Consider the following 22,938-nt stretch of genomic DNA (forward strand, 5'->3'; position numbering starts at 1 on the left):
AGTACTGACACAAGAGCTGGATGACCGGTATGCCAGTGACCTGGGGAGCATTCATGGGCACATTCCCTCACATATACACAGGCTGTACTGGGCATGCAGTTAGTTCTTCCAAAGACGGCCTCTCTCATTACATTAAACATACTCCCTCACCCTGCATTTTGCAGTTGACTTTGGACATTGAGAGTAATTGGAGAGCAGCTAGAGGAAAAAAGGAGACAGAGCACAGTTCTGCCTGAGCTCTTTCTCAGCCTGGCTGCAGCTAGACCCAGACTGCATTCCTCTTAGCTGACATTTTCACTGGGTTTGATAGTTACCCTCTTCCTTTGCCCCCTATGTCTGGAAGTGAAAGTTTGGGTGAAGGGGCAGAGCTTCCTGACTGCTGTGACTCACTTGCCTTTCCTATCCTTGGGTTCCTAAACCTGGTCGTCCTTCTTTATGCTTTTCTCTTGTTACACCACTTGGGCTTGCATTCCATATCCTTCTAGAACCTCCTGACTACTAGATGTATAGGCAGAAAATACATAGATGACAGATAACAGGTCACAGACAATAGGTACATAAAAGATAGGAGAAGTTAATGCACAATAGAACAATCAGATCAATACCGATTGCTAGGGAAGTCATGTTGAGCAAAAAGTAATTCATTTCATGAAAAGGACAAAACTGACTCTGCATTCAGGGATCACTCCAATGGCCAGAGGACCAGATGTAGTGTCAGAAATTGAACCAAGTTGTCTGCATGCAAGGCAAGTGTCCCACCACTGTACAATTGTTCCAGCCCTGTGACCAGGAATAACTAAGGACTAAAATAACTGATAACAAGAATGAACAAGGGAATGTCATTAAAGATCCATATAATTATTTCCATAGACTCAGAATAATGCAAGGTTGTGGAGAAATAAGAATAACACACAAAATTTAACTATCTTATGTACTTGCAAAGTGTAATTATAAATTTGAAAAATTTACATGCTATTTATAAAAGCATCAAAATTATAAAATTATTTTAAAATGCGCAATTAAGCACACTTAAAATATGGCTAAAAAGTTTAAAAAATTCTAAAAGAGATAAAAAAAGAGATAAAAAAGAGATAAATCAAATTCATGAGTTAGAAGGTAATATTGTTAACATGGTAATTCTCTCCAATTGATCTGAAGACATTGCAATCTCAGCAGAATTTTGTATAGAAATTGACAAAACAATTCTAGAATCTATATATTAAAATGCAAATGACTCAAAGAAGCCAAACAAATTTGGAAAAAAGATCAATCTTGGAAGATTGTCTCTGATTTATTGCATGACTAATTCTAAATGTATAGTGATAAAACTAGTGTGCTGATCTTGAAAATTTAGATGATTTTACAAATAGAATTGTATGGAGAGTCTGGAACCAGGATCACATATGATTGATTGTTTATATAGGTGCTCAGGCAGTTCACTAAAGAAAAGACAAGCTTTTCGATGAAGGGTGCCAGGACAAAGGGTTTCTGAAAAACAGACAAACAAACAAGGAGGAACTAGGAGGAGGGTTGAGGAGGGAAGTGAAGAGAAAAGAAAGAGGAAAAGGGGAGAAAAGGAAGATCAAAGCATCCTGCATACAAAATTCAGCTGTGGGATAGTCTGCTGGAGGAGACCCCTCCCATAATCTAGGAGCTGCCCTGCCTTCCATTTTCCTTCGTTGGCCTTTTCCTAAGTAAAATCTTCCACCGAAAAAAAGGGGGGAAAAAAAGAAAAAAAACAACCAAAAAGCAAAACAACAATAACAAACAAAATTCAGTGAATGGATCACCACAAATTTAAGTGAAAGTCCTACAACTATAGCACTTTGGGAAGAAAACTTGAGAAAAACCCAGTGATCTTGATTAGACCATGGTTACCTTAATAGGATGTAAAAACAGTATGAAATATACAATAAAATATTGGTAAATTGGATTTATTCAAAATAAAATTTTTTTTCTGCAAAAGACAATGTAGATAAAAAATAGGTACAAGCAATGGACTGAGAGAAAGTATTTTCAAAATGTATATTTGACCAAAGGATGTGTAAATAGAAAATTCAAATAAGTATTACCATTCTGAAAAGCCAAACAACTCAGTTCAGATGAAAAGGGAACCTGAACAGGGGCTGGAGCGGTAGCACAGCAGGTAAGGCATTTGCCTTGCACGCGGCCGACCCGGGTTCGATTCCCAGCATCCCATATGGTTCCCTGAGCACCGCCAGGGGTGATTCCTGAGTGCAGAGCCAGGAGTAACCCCTGTGCATCGCCGGGTGTGACCCAAAAAAGAAAAAAAAAAACGGAATCTGAACAAAGAATTTGCTTAAATAAATAAATAAATAAATAAAAATTAAAGGATGGCAAATAAGTATAGGAAAAAATGTCCAACATTATTAGTTACTAGAGAAATGCAAGTTTAAGTCCTGGTGAGCTTCCATTCACACCCAAAGGATGGATATAATTACCATACCACAAGCCAACTGTTGGTGAACAGATAGGCCATGGGAACTATCATGGCTCTCACCTTGCTAAACACCTAACAAACAGGAAATACTCCTGCATGTTCTCGTGAGTGGTGGCAGCTAGTAACCATTACTATTAAGGAGAGGAGAGGAGCAATGCTGTTAATGAAGCACTAGCATGCTCTCTTACTTTCAGCTTCTGTCTGATCATTCTCTTTTCCTGGACTTGGGACAATTTCTCTCACTCACTCTCAGGGTAACTCATGTTTCCTTCTTTCCGACCTAATGTTTTGCACCACCCGCTCAGAGATTGATTACTCCAGCTGCAGGACTGCTGGAAAGTGTTGAGGACCCAAGGATCTAATCTGTGAGGAAATGGTTGACATCAAGTAGGTTAGACAGAGTGTGAGGTGCTGATACACAAGGGGAAGAAAGAGACGGGCTCATCAAACACTACATAGATGAAGAAAACACACAGAGGCCAAAGATCCTGCTAAGTTGGGAGCTTCTGCCACTTGTGTGACTGGATTCCAAGGCTACTGCCTCATCTTCTACCTCATGTAGAAGTCACCATGGTATCATGAAAGAATAGAGGCAGGTAGCTGGCAGATCCTGGACAAATCACTTTATCTCTCAGCTTCAAATCCCAGGTATGTGGTTGGTGGATTCATGATAGTAAAATCACTAGATGGAAAAGTGTAGAATGTTGGTACCATTTCCATACATAAGGACTTGAGAAAGAATCGCACCACTGGGCTGTTAGCACTTCCTCTCCTCCCTCTCTGTTCCTAGTTCACTGTATCTGAGCCTCCATTCCCAACCCACCGATACCATGGCTGTTCCTATTGTGTTCCCTTTGGTCAAGTCTAATGATAACATCTCTGCTTTATAGTGCTAGATGTTTTGTCTCCTGTCTCTCTGGCTGCTCCTACTTCTGTCTCTTTTGATGGATGCTGTGCTCTCAAACTAGAATGATTGAGTGCCCTGAGCTTGCACCTAGTTCCTCTCTCTCTCCTTCCCTCCCTCTCTCTCCTTCCCTCCCTCTCTCTCTCCCTCCCTCCCTCCCTCCCTCCCTCTCTCTCTCTCTCTCTCTCTCTCTCTCTCTCTCTCTCTCTCTCTCTCTCTCTCTCTCTCTCTCTCTCTCTCTCTCTCTCTCTCTCATGCCCTTGGTTTTAAATGTCCTCTAGGGAATAAAGTCTAAATGAGTCCATTCAGCTCTGCCTGCTCCCCAGGCTCATTGTAAGGGATTTCCTTAACACTCCCTGTGGTCCCTAGTAGGCATTTCATATTGAACAAGACAAAAAATTAGGCTGGATGCCTGCCCTCCCTTTCTGTAAAGCTTGCTTCTTTCTCAGTTTCCCCATTTCAGTGAAAGGAGCCAGGTGTTTGAGACAAAAACCTCCAATCTGGGCCAGAGAGAGAGAGAATAGGGGTTAAGGCACATGGCTGATTCCCTGCTCCTGAATATCTCTGAGGAGAGTCCTGGAGCTCCTGAGCACCATGAGGGTGACCTAGATAATCCCTGGCTCTGCATGGCCCAAGACCTGCCACCTTCTTGGGTCCTGGCATTGAGTTGCCAGTCCAGTTGGCCCAGTATCACCCCAACCTCCTGAACACTGATTGGAAGTTTCACTCTAGAAACGGAAAAACCTCCAATCCATCCTTGATTCCTCTGTGCCCTGCCCCCATCTACACTACAAGGCGCCCCCTTCTGGCACCAACTCTAAGCAAAATGTGACCTCTCTCCCAGCTCTCTACCTGACTTACTCTCATCTTCTCTCTCTTCCCTCCCTCACTTTCACATCCATTATCTCCATCCATGGGTTCATTCTTCATCATTTTCTTCATGAACTACAAAAAAAGACACATGTGACAGGGATCCTACCAATCCCTTAGCACTCAGCCTTGGTTACAGACTTAGATGCTGTGTCAATGAGTGAACAAATAGGTTTTTCTTATGTTCTTTACGGAAGTTAAGACCAGGCTCTTCACCACCATGGGGCAAGAATTTGCTCAGCATGAACTCGAAGCAGACTCTGGACTCATCATCTTGGAACAACCCTGACTCCATCACTAGCTCAGGGCAAGTGTCTGGACCTCAGTTTCCATATCTATAAAATGAGGACAAGAATAGTTCTTCATCCATCACATTATTATGAACACATCTAAATGAAGAGATGGATGGTTCCCTGCACACAGCAATGCTCAGCAAAAGTTAGTAACAATCACATTCTTGAAAAGCGACTCCATTAGATGTACTTTCTCCGTGTATCATCATACAGTAGGTTAATTTTTGGTGGTGGGAGTCTGTCCCATGCATAGAAAGACAATGGACAACATCCTAGTCTCTTCCCTCTAGATTTCAGGTCCACATCATGAGAACCCAAAAATGTCCTGCATTAATGCTAAGGTTGCAGGGCCAAGAGATAAAAGTATTGGTTCTGAAGCATGTGCCTTGTTACCATCAGACAGATATAAAATTGGAAATCCATCGACTTTAAATCACTTGCCCAAGGTCCTGGGGTGCCAAAATGACCCCATGGATTGGAATTGGTACAAGGATTCCAAAGCCTGCCTCATGGCCCTGCAGCACATGCTACCTTCCACACTCCTGTGCCCCAGGCTCCAGCCCCCCTCCCTCACCCTGGTCGGCTCGCACACTCACAGATCCGTGCTAATTACACAGCAATGTAAAACCTTATATGTGGTTTGTTATTCTATACCCAGGAACATGGTCCACAGCCTTCATTACATAAAGCAGCTGTGTGTATACTTGGGGTCTAAGTGCTATTTAGTGGTCAGCTCGATGGGGTATTTTGTTTCAAGCATTCCATTTCTTTTCTGCCTTCCCATACCTTCACTGAATCCTAAAGAGAGGAGCAGAGCTGTGCACAGCTTGGGCTAAAGTGAAAGGCAAATGACAAGTGTCCTGCTGTCCTAATTAGGCTGGGAGAGACAACTCAGAATGTGCCACATGTGGTGTGAAAATGTGCCCCCTGTGATTGTGTGTGTGTCTATGTGTGTTCACAGACCATATTCAGCTGGCCCATGACCTGTCCTACCTCTCTAAGTGTGTCTTGAAGCAAGAAAGGGGGTTTGTAGGAGGAATTAGAGCTTTTCTAATGGTCAGCTGTATGACTCGACTATGTCATGTGACCACCCCCAACCCAGTATCCCCATCTTTAAAGTGGGGAGAAGGTTACCAACTTTGCACCATTTCTGTAATTCTTTGATAAAGGGTCTGGATTTAGAGCAACAGAATTGCTCTAAGCTTACCAAGCTCCTTTCATCTTACACTTGCTTGCACCCTGGCCCTCACCCAACCCCAGGCTACTCTTGATGTCCCCCCTCTTCTCTAGCCAGAAGTTTCTCTTCCCTGCTCTCCACGCCCCCACCCCCACTCCCCTGCCGTCCATCATTCCCCCTACCCAGATGCAGGAAAGACTCTTTCCCACTATTTCAATCCTGCTCTTTCTTCATGGCCCACTGCAAATTCCCAGGCCTCTAGGAAGTTGTCCTTGACAAGTCAACGCTCCCCAACTCCTCTGAGGCTTTTGTAATGCCAAGTCACTTGCCAGATGCTCAATACTTTTAACATGGCCTTGATTTTTTTTTCTGTCTTGTTCAAAAGTTGAAAGCATCCAGAGGTCAAGACTATCCCTTCATGCTGACCCAGTGCAGCCCACGTGGGGAGTCCTTACATCCCCTTGTGAAGTTACATGCCACACTACTCCATCACTGCAGCTTCTCACACTGCACTGGAGAGAGGCCTCTGGAGCAGATCCTTTAGCCTGTAGCCCCAGTCGACCCAGAGCAAGCCAAGTCCTCTGAATGTCTTCCTAACATCACACATGATCCTTCTTCCCCATAGCTCCTATGTCCCAGCTCTCCCTGACATCATTCATGGTCTTCCCAATATGCTAAACACTCCAGTTTCCACACTTGAACCCACACTGCTCCCCACTCTAAAATGATCTTTCTTTCTGCCTCCTCTCCAGGCAAATCCAGTTCACTCTTGAAGGTCAACACAGACATCAGCTTCTTGGCAAAGACCTTGATTGGCTCATCTCCCAAACCTGATTTTTCTCTCCTAAGCACATGCCTCACATTTACCTCTTTGTCCCCTTCCTTTGTAAAGCATCCTCCTTGTCACACTTCAGTCTTCCTCTCTGGACTGCAGCTCCCTGAGGACCCCCGACCCCAGGCTGATACCTGGATGCCCCTTCCCAGATAGCAGCCTCCTTTCTTAGCTCCTGTCACCTGGTGGGGCAATGCTAAGTCCTTGTCAGCCTCAGTTTGTGTCTATCACCCGACTCTTTCCAGAAATGCACTCTTCTAAATTACTCACAAGTGTACCTCTTTTCTGGTTCTTTCGCTCTCAACTGTCAGAAGCACTGCTAACATCTCTACATGGTCCTGGAATCCTCTTTTTCTTCCCATCCCCAAGGATTTTAGTCATCCAGATTAACTCCCAGCCACAGAAGGGGGTGCCAGGGTAGAGAGCACAGAGCCCTGGGCCGGGTAGGCAGGGAACATTTAAAGGGGACTGGATCTGGAAGTTACGCCAGGTCAGCTCAACTGAAATCACCAGAATGGCCAATGGCCCAAGCCACAGCCATAAGTGAGGGCAGCCCTTGGACCATAGGGGACTTCCTCCGTGAGATCAGCAGAGCAGGGGACCCCCTCATGTCCCTTCCTGAGAAATGCCCATAGGCAGGGCCAGGCGCCTGAATCTGCTCAAGAGGCCAACTTTGTTGGTTTAGTTCCGCTACACAGCTTCTGTTCCTGCCCTGCCGTTACAGCCTACAGCTTCCCAGTACCCATCTGATTGAACAACTCAATTAAAAGGCAATAAAAGGAAAGTGCAGCTGTGCCCCAGGACCAGAGGTAAACTTCTGTTCTCCGGAGTCCTCCAAGCCTTTCCATCCTGCCCAAAGGCTTGAGCAAGAGGTGTGTGTGTGTGTGTGTGTGTGTGTGTGTGTGTGTGTGTGTGTGTGTGTGTGTCTGTGTGTGTCTGTGTGTGTCTGTGTGTGTTTGGGAGCGAGGGGGCTGGATTTGAGGGGGACTGCGACATGAATCCCAGTGTCTAGAGCAGATCACCCTTAAGGTTACCTGCTCTGCCACCTCCTTCATGGCAGTATAACCGAGGTACAGAGATCACAGACCTGCTGGATGAGAAGTTAGCAAAGTGGGACAGTGGGACAGAGCCCCAGATAACATAACCACCCACCCCAGCTTCTAGCCACATGGGGAGAAGGCAGTGGAGAAATGCTAAGATCTTGTTCTCCAGAGCATTTGATCTTAGGGCCCCAAATGTTCTCTATTTGCCTGTCTCCATCTCTGTCTTTCTGTCTCTGTCTGTCCGTCTCCGTCTCCCTCTCCCTCCCCCCCCCATCTCTCTTCTCTCTCCCTGTTGCCTCCACTCCTTTCTCTGTAAGAGTTTCATGAACATTTAATTCCCATGCCATGGAGATGACTCATTTAAGGTGTACAATTCAATGATTGTTCAATATACTCCCAGTTGGGCAAACCATCAATTTTAGAATATTTTCATCCTTTCCAAAAGAAGTCTAGTGCCAGAGTCATGGTCCCCTAACTGCCCAATTCCTCCTAACCCAGCACAAGCCAGCTTCACAAGTTATACTTGGGTACAGTTCAGGGTCCTCTGAGCTATACCTGGTGGTGCTGGAGGGGCATGCAGACACAAGCGCTGGAAACCAAACTTAGGTTCTTTAGCATTCATTCCATGGGCCTTGATCCCTGAGCTAGCCCTAGCTCCAGCATAATAAATTTGAGATTGACCCTATTGTATCCATACTCCATTACTTTTTAATGACCAAAAAGTACCCTCACGTGACTCTATTATTTTGTATTTGCCTTCATTTGTTAATGGATATTGGATTATTTCTTTTAGCTATTTTATTTTTCTCTTTTTTAACCCTCACATTTGGGGTGGGGGCTTCCAAGGAGTGTTCAGGTGGCAATTGGCACCATTCCCAATGATACTCAGACCATCAGTTTAGGCAATTCAATGTAAGGATCCAAGAATGTGGCACTGCTCAGGCACAGCACTTCTGGGGATCACTAGGGCCACACCAGGGGTACTTGGGAGCCACACAATCCTGGGTATCAAGCTAGAACAGGCAGGTGCAAAGCATAGGCCTTGGATCTATGTACTATCTCCTCAACCCCCTTAACTACCTTGGAAGGCCGTTATGCTCACCGCTAAACCACTAAGACACCGTTTAGCTATCTTAAATAATGCTACTGTCAATATTTGTGCACAAGATTCTGTGTAGACATATGTTTTAATTCTCCTGGGCAGGTACCTAGAAGTGAAAACCTGTCTGTTCTTGCGTCTCATTAACAACCTCAGTGACAAAAGTGTTATTGCAAACCTTTATTCAGAGAAAGAATGCAGACAGGGAGCTGAGTGGAGCGAGATGCAGAGAAGGTCATTGTTCTAGCTCTGGTCACGCAGCCATAGGACAGGGGCAGAGAGAAGGAAGCCAGAGCTGGCTCTCATGACAATCAACCATGAAATCTCTACTGGTTTAGAAAAAAATGCACTGGTGCACTTAAAACACACACACACACACACACACACACACACACACACACCCCACAGAAAGAAAATAAGAATAAGAGGAAAAGGTTTTATCCTCAAGTACCTAAAATAAATAAGAACTACACAGACCTATTCATGTGCACGGGCTATGTTATCCGGATCCCTTTTCAACTTGCTCAGACTCTATCTTAGATGCCCTCTGTGTGCAGTTCTCTATGAAGGCCATCACACACCTTCCTGGGTAGGACCAAGTTCTTCCTATCTCACTCTCTCCTCATTCTTTCCCACTCTTTTCTCCTCGCCCAACGATGGGCGGCTTGGCAGGTAGCCTCGGCGCCTCGGCAGTGAAAGCCCTTGAAAGGACAGTTCTTATCAGCTGCAGTTCTTGGAGCTCTGGGCATGGAACACACCGGGCACTCTGATCTGTCACCAGGTCCCCGCACTCTGGTTGCTGCACCTCTGTTCTTAAGTATGCGCAGGGTGAGAGATGGAGCTTGCCTCAAGGGTGAACCACAAGAAATGCCCACCATTCACTGCTTTGGCCCACAAAGATGGTCTCTCATGCGGTTTAGCCTGTCAGTCTCTAGGGGTCCCATCTGTCTCCCTAATCCTCCCAGGATCCATATTTTGTGCCGTTCCAGCCAGTGATCTTTCTTCACTCTGATGGAGAAGGGACAATGATCCTCCCTCAGCTGCTCACCCTGGTGCTTAAAGATAAGAGTAGGTCATAGAAGGAGAGCATTGGATAGGGAGTCAGGAAAGGTCTCCACTTGCTACCCATCTCCTGGATGGTGGGGCTCTCTGCCTGTCCCAGTCCAGGCCTCCCCCAAACCTGGGCTCCAACCCCTTTCTACTCAGCTCCTATGACTCCCAACTCATAGCAGGAGCCTCCAGCCGGGAAGGGGCGGTGTGGGGGGGATGACAGGGCTTCACCTCCAGCTGAGCCTCAGGGCTTGTGGTCCCCCATAGGCACCTCCCTCCCCTGTCTCCCTGCCTCCATACCTCTGCCCCTGCCGGGCTGCCCTGCCTCTGGATGCCTCAGGTCCTGGGATGTGCTCTCCAGGTCTGCTCTCAGCCCTCTTCCCCCAGCTTCAGGCTGCCTCCGAGCTGACTCTAGGTACCTGGTTTCTGACGCTCATGACACTCATTGTCCATTTCAACCCCCTTTGCACGTCTGTGCCTCTCTCTCTGGCTCTCTAGGCTCCTGACCATTCATTCTACCTCATTCACGTCTCAGGCTCTGTTTTCAGGACAGGGAGAAAGGAACTCCCATGAACAGATTACTAAGTGACTCAGTTTCCCCATGTGTTGGAAATGGCTCCAGGGCTTGGATCTCTCCCGTCTCTAAGCTTAATTTGACTTTCAGTTGGGGGAGAGGAGGCGGGATGAGGTAGGGTGTAGGGGCTCTTCCCGTCGTTCCTGGGGTCTAAAGGGCTGGGATAGAAATTTCCACTGTTCCAGGGCCACTCCGAGGAAACGCACGAAGGTCTAAGAACTGCTTACATGGGAGGTTCGGGGAATTTCGAGGAGGACTAGTCTGCTGATGTGCTCTGCTTTCATTCAGTCGCCTGTTCGCGGAGCTCAGCTTAAACTCTTCGCACGCCCCTCTCGGCAAACGTGCTCCGCCGTTTGAAGTAGCCGCTTCCCAGGGTTTCCTTTGAGCGCTGCCTGCCCAGGCAGTCTCGGAGCGTCCGTCCAGCCCTGTTAACTCGCTCCAGAACCTGCGCACCCGATGCCGCGGGGGCGAGGCTGCAGGAGCGAGCTGGTCCTCCCGGGAACCGTCGGCGGGTACCCGGCGGAGCGGGGCCTCGGCCCGGGCGCCCCCTGGCGGCCGCGCGGGGAGCGGGCGAGGGGCGGGGGAGGGCCGGGAGGCGGAGGCGCGGGCAGGGGAGGAAAAAGTTGCGCTGGGAAGTTTGGAAAGTTGGGAAGTGGCGGCTGCGGGCTCCGCCGCCCTCGGCGCGGGTGTGAGGCAGCCGGCGCGGAGCAAGCGAGCGCCTGCCATGCCCAGCGGAGCCCGCCTGGCCGCGCCCGGGCGCCGAGCTCGCCCCGACTCCCCGCCGCCCGGCCCGGCCCCCCGCCCCCCGCGCCGGGTCCTCCCCTCCCCCCGCCCCGGCGGCCCCAGCCCCCCGCCCGGCCCGGCTCCGCGCCGCTCTCCCGCCCTCCTCTCTCCCTCCCTCCCGGCCGCGGAGCAGCATGGCGGAGCCCGGGCAGCGGCCGCGCGGCCGCCCGCCGCCCCTCTGAGCCCGGCTCCGGGGCCGCCGGGCGCCCAGCCCGGCCCCGCGCCCGCCGCGCCCGCCGCCGCACTTGTCCCCCTGCGCGCCCCCTGGAGCGCCGCGCACCCCTGGGACCCTCGCGCGCCCCCAGGTCCCCAGCATAACCCCGGGACCCCCGCGCGCCCCGGCAGCCCGCACTGCCCCGGGTACCCCGCGCGCCCCTGGACCGCGGCGCTGCCCCGGACCTCCGCGCGCCCCGGGATCCCCGCGCGCTCTCACAAGCCCCCGGCGCGGCCAACCCGGCTGCGCGCCCTGGTGAGGGGGCTCCGCCCCAGAGGGTCCCCCCTCTCCCAACATCGGAGCCCCGCCCCAGAGGGACCCCCGGGTCCGGCAGGGACATCCAGCCACGCCCCAGAGGGCTCCCAGCATCCCGTGGCTGGAGCCCCGCGCTCCAGAAGAACCTCCGTGCCCAGCTGGGGGCTCCCCGCCCCGCGGAGGGGGCGCCGCCCAGAGGGTCCCCCGCGCCCCGCGGGCCCCGGCAGGATGCACGCCGCCCTGGCGGGGCCGCTGCTCGCCGCCCTCCTGGCCACCGCCCGCGCCCGCCCGCAGCCGCCGGACGGAGGACAGTGCCGGCCGCCCGGATCGGTGAGCGAGCGCCTGCCCAGCCACTCTCCTCCCGGCCGCCCGGGCACTCGAGCCCCGTGGGGACGCGGGCTCGGGTCCTGCCTTCCGCGCCCACCTTGGCCCACGCGCGCCACCTCTGCCCGCTGGACGCTGTCGCGCGCGCCCTTCCCGGCTCCTGCCCGCGGGCTCCGGCCCCTCGTGGGGAGCCCCAAAGGGGCGCTCCCCTCCCGCCCCTGCGGCACCCGCTGGGACCTTGCGTCCCGCGGGGCGTCCGCTGTCCGCGCCCCTCGGACCCGCGTCTTGCCGGCTCGGCTCAGCTCCCCGCGTTTGCACTCACTGTCGCTACCCACCTCTGCGCCCGTCTCTTCCTTCCCTCACCCTCTGGCCCCCACTTGCATCGGCCCCTGCTTTTCTCTCTGCCCCCGCAGGCCGAGCCCTTTGCACTGCCCTCCCTCTCAGACCTAAAGTGGACTTGCTTAGAACTCGCTTCTCCCCTCTCCAGCCCAGGTGCCTGCACCCGTTCTCCCAGGCGCCCCCATTCCACCAACAAACAGGATGATTCCAGAGGAGAGAGAGGAAGGAAGTGCCGGCATGCTGGCCTAATATTTTCTGGAGGGTCCAGTAATTACAGGTTCTCCTAATTTTCCTTCCAAACCAAGGAATCCCTTGATTTCCCTGCATCACTACCACCTCTGTGCATGGAAACAAAGTTGAGTTGGAGGCAGGCATCCCAGATGGGGGTCGGACCCTCCCCTCCTGTCCTGTTCCAGGCAGTTAGGTGACCTTGGGCAAGGTGTGCCTGCAGGCCTGCCCAGTGCACAGCAGCGCTGGCCAGCCCTGGACAGCTATTCTGGTTTACATGAGTCTGAGGTTCACAGCCGGTGGTTAGTAAGTAAGTTGAGGCACTGTTCCCTCCACCCACCATGACGTACTTTTCATCACACTCAAATCAGGCAGGAAAATCATGTCAGTTGACCTAAGACTTACAGGTGGGCAGCAGGACCTTAGGGACTTTCCTGGATGGGAAACGGCTTTGTCATGAGAGTTGTAGAAGTCCTTTTTCCCATGCAACTCTTAGCCCTAAACTACCCAGTTTAGGTAGAAAGGAAGAACCACTGCTCTGCCTTCCTCCTCTTAGTCTTTGTCTGTTACACCTCCCCCCCACTTTCCATCCCCCCAGTCTCTGAGCTTAGTCACAGAAGATGACAGAAAATTAGGGTTAGAGACCAAGAACATCTTTCTCTAGGAGGAGTCTGGAAAACGCCCAAAATATGTGCAATTGGGGGACTAATTCTGTGGAATCTTCCCCTCCCCAAACCAGGGCGTTGAAACTTCCCTTTAGCCTGTGGGTTTTAAAGCACTTTCTCCTCTGTGGTTTCAGCTGGTGGGAGAGAGTGACTGGTCCCTACCCCCTGACCTCTCCAAAGAAAACTGTCCCCCAGTGGATGGGAGGGTGGGTGTTTTAATAGATGCATTGCTGTTAATAGATGTTCTGCTGGCACTCTGGGAATGGTCCTCCTAAGGGTGAGATGGAAGTTCTGTGACTCCCTCCCTTTGACCAGAGCAGGATTCTGGGTCCTCTGTCCCCCACTCCACATGAAGCCCCACCTGCGAAGATTTAGCCACATGTGAATATTCTCAAGCTGATCCTCAGGAATGGTCCTGTGTGGCTCCCCATGCCTGGACTCAGGGGAAGCTTCTGCCTGTGGTTGCATCTCAGGCCTGCCCAGGATCCCTTTCATAGCCCCCACCCCATTCCATTTTGCTGAGTCTGAAGGATGTGAAATAAGAACCTCAAGACCCTCTTGCTAAGAGGCAGAGCAGGTCCTGAGTGCAGGTCTTGGGCTTTCTCCCACCCTGGGCTTTCTCCCACCCTGGCTCTTTGCCTAGCCTGCTAACCCTGGCCGACCCTGTCCTGGACCTCATCTGTCCTGTGTGCACTCTCCCCCCATTCCCCACAGCAGAGGGACCTCAACTCCTTCCTGTGGACCATCCGGCGTGATCCCCCAGCCTACCTGTTTGGCACCATCCACGTGCCCTACACCCGCGTCTGGGACTTCATCCCCGACAACTCCAAGGCAGCCTTCCAGGCCAGTGCCCGCGTCTACTTTGAGCTGGACCTCACCGACCCCTACACCATCTCGGCACTAGCCAGTTGCCAGCTGCTGCCGCACGGCGAGAACCTGCAGGACGTGCTACCCCGGGAGCTCTACTGGCGGCTGAAGCGCCACCTGGACTACGTGAAGCTGATGATGCCCTCGTGGATGACGCCGGCCCAGCGCGGCAAGGGGCTCTATGCCGATTACTTGTTCAATGCCATCGCGGGCAACTGGGAGCGCAAGAGGCCCGTGTGGGTGATGCTCATGGTCAACTCACTCACCGAGACTGACGTGCGCTCCCGAGGGGTGCCCGTGCTGGACCTCTACCTGGCCCAGCAGGCCGAGAAGATGAGGAAGAGCACGGGCGCTGTGGAGCGGGTGGAGGAGCAGTGCCATCCACTCAACGGCCTCAACTTCTCCCAGGTAGGGCCGACTGCCAGCGCCGCCACCACACGACCCGGCACTGCGTATCTGCCTACTTGGGGCCGCCAGAACCTAGCCTGGCCCCCAAGGGGAAGGGTCTTAGGGGCCCAGAAGTTGGGGGGCAGCATGGTTACTTTTGTGGTGGTATGAGGGAGATGTGTTCTAGAAAGGAGCAAAGAGTTCAGGTGATTGTTTCCTGTGGAGGAGATACACCCCCACCTGCTGTGCTTGCCTGAGCAGAAAGAATTTGCCAGGGAGCATCCAGGGATGCAAAAGGAAAAGAGGCAGTTGGCGAGTTTGCACCCCGGCTCTCTCCAGGCAATCCTGAGGAGCTGTGACTGGAGCAGAAGGCCACCTTGAGGCTGCCCAGTGAGGGGTGCGCCTCACAGTCCTGTGTGCAGGGAGGAAGCCCAGAGGGCAGTGTGGTCCTGGGCCAGGGGCTGTGGGGCGCCTCATCTACCCCACTCGCTGTTTGAGCTCCGCCAATTTCCTTAGGCCTTTGCAACGTTCTCGGCAGCCCTTGCACTGCCTCTCGTGAGGCCAGGAGAGAGTCAGCCAGGACAGCCCAGGGGTTAATAATTTCAGAGAAATGTGTTCGCTTAAAGGTTGACAGTTGTGATTTCTGAACCTCAGCGTTGGGGGCAGGGAGAAGGGAGGCGCTGAGGGGGTTTAAAGTCTCTGGCTGCCAGAGGCCCAATCCAGCCAAATGTCATTAAAAGCCCGTCTCCATGGGCAGAGGTCACTCGCAACTCACTGGCCCCAAACTCCACTCTGAGGCTCTGGGAACAATGAGTTCACATCTGTGCCTGGAGACCAGGCTGTCAGTTCTGGAATGGGGGAGTGAGGGTCTCTGAGTCAGGGCTGGGGGCTCATGTGAGGAGGCCCCAGGATGGGGTTTGGCCCCATGCCCCGAGGGAGGGGCGACTCCCCCCCCACACACACACCCCTCCCCATCTCTCCCAGTGATGTGCTTCTCCCGTGGAGGAGGCAGCCCCAGGAATTGACTGGGCTGGAAACTCTACCTCGGGGACCAGACCTGTTTGCGGCTGGCCTCGGGATGTTGCAAGCGCTTCACCAGGGAAACCACGGCAGAAACTGATCCCTCTCCGGAGATCTCTGGCCTTTGTTTTTCCAGGGGAAATGCAATCTTGTCCCTGGGGAGGTAAGAAGCCAGATTGATTTGCCAGCCAAAAGAAAGGCTGGTTTGTCGGTTCTCCTGCTGGCTCTCCTGTAATTGCGGAGCTCTTACCCAGAGGGCCCTGGTGGCAGGAATACTGGGGCAGTTAGTCACGCCCCGCGGGGTTCTGACTACGCCTGACTCCTTCTCCACGGGGAGGAAAATCCTGTGCATTCTCCTGCAGCGCTGGCTGCTCTGAACTTACCTGCCTAGTGCTGGGCCTTTCTCCTGCCGGCCTCGGGAAGCCGATGCTGTCCGTGCTGAGCCCCCTGGGGCTTGACACCCAGCTCATTTTGGAGGCAGGTTTGTGGGAGGCCTCTCTGTTCAGAGGCCTGGCTCTGGCCTCCATATCTTTTTGACTCTGGGGAGGTGGGGTTCCGCCATCACTCTCAACACCCTCTTTGTACCGACCACAGAGGAATCTGACAAGGCCCTTAGGGAGCAGGCAGGCCCTCTGGTTAAACACCCCCTGCCTTTAATCTGTTGCTCTTAAAACAACAAAACTATCTTTCTGCGAGGTCTGGAAACACTGCTGTTGAGGCAGATGACGGCTTTGGTAGGTTGCAAACATTTGCTGGGAAGTGTGTGGGACGCTGCGTTAGGGAGTCGTGCCTTGGCCAACCAGGAGCCCGCTGACAGTCTCCAAAGCCCATGTTTGAAGATCAAACAGACGCAAATCTCTGGTTTCAGAAAGGCGCCTGCCTGGTCTCCAGCCTGGACTCACCCTGAACCCTGCCTTGGGCCCAGCTGCCCTAGAGGGTGGCAGGAAGTGGATCCAGAACCAAGGGAAACAGGGCTTGTCTTGGTCCCCTAATCTGCCCAGGCTTCACCACCTGCCAGTACGGCCAGCTCCGCCAATTTGTCCTCTTATCGGGCTGGAGCGAGGTGATGAAATCTCTCCTCCTTCCCATTGGGCAGCCGGGGCTTGCTGCAAAGGGTGGAATTGTAGAGCCTGGGTGGAGGGGTGGTTAGGCATCCCCACCCCAAAGTCAGAAATGCAACAGCCTTTCTCGGTGAAACTGTATGCAGGCGTGCACAGTTTGATATGAACATCTGTGATGCATTATTGTACCGAAATATCTGTTAAGTGCATCAGATTTTTATTTTTTCTTTCCTCTCAGCATTACTGTTATTGCAAAATATTTTGGGGTGGGGGGGTGGTTGGAGAGCCACGAGAGAGGAAGGCGGGAAAAAGAAGCTTTAAAAGAGGGCCTTTTTGTTCAGACCTGGGATTTTCGTTTTCATTTTAGTATTTCTCAGATTTCTGTATTTTTTTTTTCTGGGCAGAAACACCACATTTTTCCTTGTTAAGTGGAGAAAGAAAGCTTACATTTGGGGACGCCAGGGGCTGAGAGGAGCTGCCGAACACGCTTCTCCCACCCTCGCCTAGCTTGTGTGTTGGACTTCTTGGCCCAGGCCCTGCTATCAAGCAGGGGTGCAGGCACCCGCTGCAGCATGTGGCAAATGTGTTAGGTGACCTTGGGCCAGTCTCTGCCCCTCTCCGGGCCTTGTTTTGCTTGTCTGCGAGATGAGAGACCAGCATGAGGTCATCTTTCGAGCCCTTTCCAGCCCTGACATTCCCCGGATGCGTCTAATCAATTCCACGCGCCAGGCCCCCTACAGAAGGCTCCAGGCACTTTTCCATTTTGTTGGGTTCTTGCAACCTGGGCTTCATAGGTGGATGCTTGGGAAGGTTGGAGGACTTGGGTGCATTGCTAAGGAGGATCAGAAGGATAGTCTGATGCTCCATGGTGTGTGTGTGTGTGTGTGTGTGTGTGTGTGTGTGTGTGTGTGTATGTGTGTGTGTGTGTGTGTTCCTGCTTCCCCCCTCGCCCTCCCCCCCACCAGCTACACTCTACATGGCAGTCATTTCTTGTCTTTCCTACAGACCTTTCTTCCCCGCCTTCTCTTGGGGGCAGGAGGGCTTTAATCCTTGGGAGTTTACGCCCAGAGAGGAATGATCACCTTGCTCCATGCTGATGTGTTGTATCCAGGGGTCGCAGCACAGAGTGGGGGGAGCAGTGAGCCTTGCTTCTTGGTCCCAGAGCCAGCTCCCTTCTGTCTGGTGGGGCTGGGGTGGGCACCAGCCTTTCATAACTGAGCCACCTTGATGAGGACTGTGGAGAAAGAGGCGATCCTTCAGGGAGGAAAAGGATCTGCACCTGCTCCAGGAGGAGACGAGGAGGCCACTTGGGGCGGCCCTTCCCACAGCCACGGTCACTGCTCTCCACTGTGGCACAGGGCGAAGCTGGACTAATAAGGGGAGGTAGCCGCTCCTGCCCGTCGCAGCCTGAGGGTGCTGAGTCTCAAGTCCAGATCTTGTGACAACCTTGGGTGGCACCTGCAGATTTCAATCAGCTCCCTGGGCTGCCTGCAGTGACCGGTACTGACCGCCACGAGCTGGCCAGACTGCTTAGGAGCCCTGCTGCTCCCTCCAGGGTTCTTGGCCCTCCTGCACCAGGGGGAGAGGGACCAGAGAAGAAGGACCTCAAGTTCCCTGGTTCGCCCAGGCCTATTCTGAGAAGGAAGGTGGAGCCTGCTGTTCACGCCCTTTGCGTGTTTTAATAAGCTTGCTGGTGTTGCTCGCCTGTCTGTGTTTGTGCACAGACACTGGCCGGGGCTCTCCAGCCTGTCCAGGATGTTTGTCAGCCACAGCAGCCCCTTCCCTGGCATGGCACATCCACCCAGTTGTTGTCTGCATCAGGCACTGTCTTGTGAGTGTCTCCTTTCAGGGCAGATGAGGCCGAGAATGCTGCTGTCTCTCACTGTCTGCGTTTGGCTGAGACCTGCAACCAAGCAGAGTGGATCAGAGTTCCAGCTCAGGTGTGCCCATGGCCAATGCCTGCGTCCCTCAGGCAGCAGAGAGATGAACTGATTTCTGTTTTTAGTAGTCAGAGGGTATTGTCTGCTGATTCGTGTCATCATTTCTTCCTAGAAAAAAAACCCAACCAATTAAATAGAGAACTCGTTGGAAAGTGCTGAAGTGTGGTTTTCTCCTTGGCCTATAAATTGTATCTCTAGGTGAGGCTAAAATAGGATTTCACAAAGACATTCTGCACAGCGGAGGTCTCCTTGGGGCTGTCCCCAGAGTTCTGTGGGGCCATTGCCACTGTGCAGGGAGCACCCCTAATAGAGGCTAAGCAGGCTCTGTGAAGTAAAATAGGATCCCCTTGGTTTGAAACTACACTGTGAGGAGCTGGAAACTCAGATCCCTCTGAGGGGCCAGCATGTAGCTACAGGTTCTCCATAAGTATTTAGAGAATGAATGAATTGAATGAATGAGTGAGTGTGGTCATTAACATGGCCATTATGTTTCCTTTTCTCCCCTGGATGGATGGATGGATGGATGGATGGATGGATGGATGGATGGATGGATGGGTGTGCGTGTGTGTATGGATATTTGTATGGTGGGTAAATGGGTGGATGGGTGGGTGGGTTATAGGTGGATGGATAGGAGGGTAGGTAGGTGTATGATGGGTGGGTAGGTAGATGGATGGGTGGGTGGGTGGATGTATAGGTGGATGGGTGGATGGGTGGGTGGATGGTTAGATGGGTGTATAGGTGGGTGAGTGGGTGGATGGGTGGTTGAGTGGATAGGTGGGTGGGTGGATGAGTGGGTAAGTGGGTGGGTGAGTAGATGGGTGGGTGGAAGGATGATGGATAGAGGAGAGCCAGACCCACACCTTCCCACACCTTCCAACAGTGGCACAAAGCATGGAGTCACCAAGTGGTTGTTCAGGGACAAAGAAACTCTCCCCCTGAGACCGTCGCTGCCTTGCCCTTGACAGGGCTGTTGCTTTTCCTGCTCTCAGCCTTGATGTCTCTGGCCTTCAAGACAGCAGAGCAGGGCAGTTTCCAGGGTTGGCCCCATCTCCCTTCCTCGGCCCTATCTTGGAGGCATGGGCCCACCCACCTGAGATCTGGAGCCTGAGGGATCCGTGCTGGGAGGGGCTGGCAGACCTGTCTTTGGCAGCAGAAGCGGAGCCGGTTGGTTCCGGCGGGTGATCCTGCCGCTTCGCTGCCAGTGTGCAGAGCGGAGAGAACCTGCCTGTCGCAGCACAGTCCGCTGGAGCCCTGCCCAGCTGCTGCTTCCTCTCCTGACGCTCCTCTCCCTCACTCGTCCTCCCGGCACTGTGCTAGCTGTGAGCAATGCCGTGCTTGGCTGCAGAGCCTCATGGCCTTGTTCGTCCCCATCCGACCTGGGGAATGGACCAAAGGTGGGGTCCTGTTCGCAGCAGAGAAACCAGGGCAGGTGCGCCTCCCGGGCCCATCCTTTCCATGCAGTGCCCAGGTTCTGTTCTTCTTGTCTCTTCCTGTGACAGCTCCCTGATTTGGGAATCCACCTCTCACCTCCCTTCCTCCGAGAATGGCTCTTCCTGAGCTCACCCCCTCACCCCAGCTGGAGCCTCCAGGGCAGCCTCAGCTGTACCCACAGACCCTAGGGCACACAGCCCCCACTCCCACAGTGGCCTCCATTAGAGTAAAGGCATCGGACACCTTCCCCAAGGTCTTCCCACCATGCTGACCCTTCTCCCCAGAAGTCTACCACAAAGTGACGGCTCCTCCATCAGCATTGGGTCAAAACGGCTTGTCTACACTGCCTGGGGTTTTTTCAATGTGCAGGGCTGCCAATGGGCTTCTTAAGCCCCCTTCACCCTCTGCTCTGCTCTGCCACTGCTGGCTACCCGCTCCCCTCCCCCGGTGGGTATCAGCCTCAGAGAGCACTGGAGAGAGCACTCAGAGAGCACTGGAGCTGTTTAGCAAACATCTGTCACATGGTGGCAGCTCCCTGGGGACCCTCTGGTTTTGACCCCTACACATGTGGATGCTTGGATTCTTACTTTGCAGAGAGAGAGAGAGTTGCTTGCAAAGATGCCTGTGGGTAGGGCTGGTTAACTCAGTCTTAGCGTGGAGAGAGGACCCAACCTGGGGAGGGGGTGGAGGCGCACACAAAGTCCATGGATGTCTTACACAGTGCCAGGGAATGGAGTGAGGCCAGAAAGCTGGAGGAGACCAGGATGTCCTGAACTTTTCTGTCTTCCAATCAGAAGCTAGCAGCATGAAGACTTCCAGACATCTAGAATCCCCGCATCATATGCTAGGTCTTGTAGGCAATCTAAGAATGGTGAAATCTTAGAGCATTAGGCTCAGAGGCATTTTTGGACTCGAAGAATCTTCACGTCGTGAAATCCTAGCCTTTTCGCTTTGAAGAATTTTCAGCTCATAGACACAGACTTCTAAAATGTGAGAGTTGGAAGGGACCAATTCACAAGAATTCCAAGAAGCATCATCTGCAAACACATTGATCTCCTTCCCACAGCCCGCCCCCCACAGCCCCCGCCAACCCCTCCACTACACTCCAGCCAATCCCAGGACAGGGGGGCGGGGAGCACGGGGAGCAGGGCTGGCCGAAGGAGAAGCAGTTTGTGATGGGATAAAAATGGGAGCGTGCCTTGGTTAATAGTTCCCATTTGGATATCTCTCAAAGCCAGGCCCAGGTCGCCTGGTAATGCAGTGTTCCGAGGGAGGAAACTGAAGAATTCACCGAGCGCCTGCCAGCCGGGCTGCCGACGTTCTTTCCCCCTTGAGTTTGCTTCTAAATATTATCCACTTCACTCCCTTTTATCTCCCATCACTGGCTCTCTGTCCGCCCACTTAATCCACAGGCAGCCGGTGGCCCAGCCTTTAGCTCTGCTCAGTGGCTGCCAAGCTGTCTCGCCGGGCTGCTCCTCCAGGATCCTCAGGCTTTTAAATCTGCGCAGTATATCCGCTGGAACACAGAGCTTGGAAACGCTCTTGCTTGTGCTGAGCCCCCTCCCACTCTAGGAATTTCCTCCTTTTTGACTTCTGAATCTTAGGAGATGTCCAGGAATCGGCTCAAGGCTCTGCCTCCTCCAGGAAGTCTTCCCAGAGTGCTCCTAAATCTGAGACGTTCACAGAGACTTGGTCTGGAAAGCCTTCTTTCCTTTGATGGTCCAGCCACATCTATTCTTTCCCCCTGTGGAATGCTTTTATGGCATTTTTATGATAGTCTTTTAGCATCCATCTATTTTTAATTCCACAATTGTTCCAGTCTTTTCTTTCCTAAGAGACCTGGATTCAAAACTTAGTTCCCATTGTGAGTATACGTGATTGTGAAATTGGACAAATGAGCCCCAGTTCTGAAGTGGGGGTTCCGGAATGTGTTTTGAGATCGGGGTGTGTGGGCAGCTCTGGATGCTCACAAGGCCTCACTTGTTGGCCATCCCCTGAGATGCAGACAGCTCATTTGGACCATCCCTGACTTCGAATCCCTTTCCAGCTGTTTGTTTCTTTGTCCTGGGACATTTTATCATTTTTCTCTTGCTCATCAGCGTCTTGCAAAGACCTCTTTATCTGCTCTTGTCTCCCCAGAGCTCGGGCTCTCCAGAGGCATCCACTCATAAGTTTTATTTTCCTTCTAAAATGTTTCATTTGGGTCCTTACTTGCTGGTTGGTTCTGGCTGCAGGGATGCTGCTGTGTGCTAGTCTAGCCCTCTGCCTCCTGTCCTTGCTTTAGCCCAGGCACGCTCTTCTCAAGTGCTGAGGGCTCCCGAGAGCCGTCCAGAGGTGTCTGTAATGCCTGGCCCTTCCAGTGCCCCTTGTGAGCCAGGATCACCAGGTGCCCTGCGCCCAGCGGCTGACGCTGGCTGGGCCGAAAGCTTTTGAGTACAGGTGCCGTGATGGGGTGGGGGTGGGGGTGCCTTTCAGTGCTGTGTGGGTGTCCTGGAAGCTTGGCTGCCGTAACTAAACACCGCAGAAGACTTAGTGGCTTAACCAAGAGAACTGAGTTTCTTTCTCAGATATCTGGAGGCCGGAAGCTTGAGATGGGTGCCAGCATGGGGGGTCCCAGTGAGAGGGATGCTGGCTTCTGGACAGCATTTCTCACTGTGCCCTCGACTGTGTGTGTGTGTTGGGAGGTGGGGGAGGGGAAGAGAGGGAGGAGCAGGGGAAGGGAGAGGAAGGAGGAACAGAAGAAGGAAGACAGAGGAGCAGGGGAGGGAGGGGAGGAGCAGGGAGGGAGAGGGAGGAGCAGGAGAAGGAGGGGAAGAGTTGAGGAGGGAGGTGGAGGAGCAGGAGGAGGGAGGGGAGGAGGGAGTTTCTGGCATCTCTTCCGGGAGGCCATATCTGCCTTTACTCTTCCAGGCTGAGTTGCTCCCATCTCCATCTCCATCTGCCCTGGTGTGAAGGAACCAGCCTTTCCCAGAAGCCGGTGGGAGAGTACAGTGGGGGCCATAATAGTAGTAGGCTTATTTCTGGGCTACCCCGCAGGCCCTGCCATCCTTGTCAGGAGCCAAGAGGTCATCAGGCAGGTGGGAGCTGGCGGCAATGCCAGGTGTTTCTGGGGCCTCAGGCA

General features: G+C 52.8%; 1 protein-coding gene across 1 annotated transcript in view; it reads left to right on the forward strand.

Moving 5' to 3' along the window:
• The first annotated feature begins 11,473 nt into the window (after nt 1-11,473).
• Nucleotides 11,474-22,938, forward strand: part of TRABD2B (TraB domain containing 2B) — a 183,820-nt gene continuing 172,355 nt past the window's right edge. The window contains exons 1-2 of the mRNA XM_004620513.2: nt 11,474-11,885; nt 13,826-14,386. Coding sequence (XP_004620570.2) covers nt 11,784-11,885; nt 13,826-14,386 — 663 coding nt within the window. The 5' untranslated portion in view covers nt 11,474-11,783. The remainder of the gene's footprint in view (nt 11,886-13,825; nt 14,387-22,938) is intronic.

Source organism: Sorex araneus, chromosome 5 (assembly GCF_027595985.1).
Source record: "Sorex araneus isolate mSorAra2 chromosome 5, mSorAra2.pri, whole genome shotgun sequence".
Taxonomy (NCBI): Eukaryota; Metazoa; Chordata; class Mammalia; order Eulipotyphla; family Soricidae; genus Sorex; species Sorex araneus.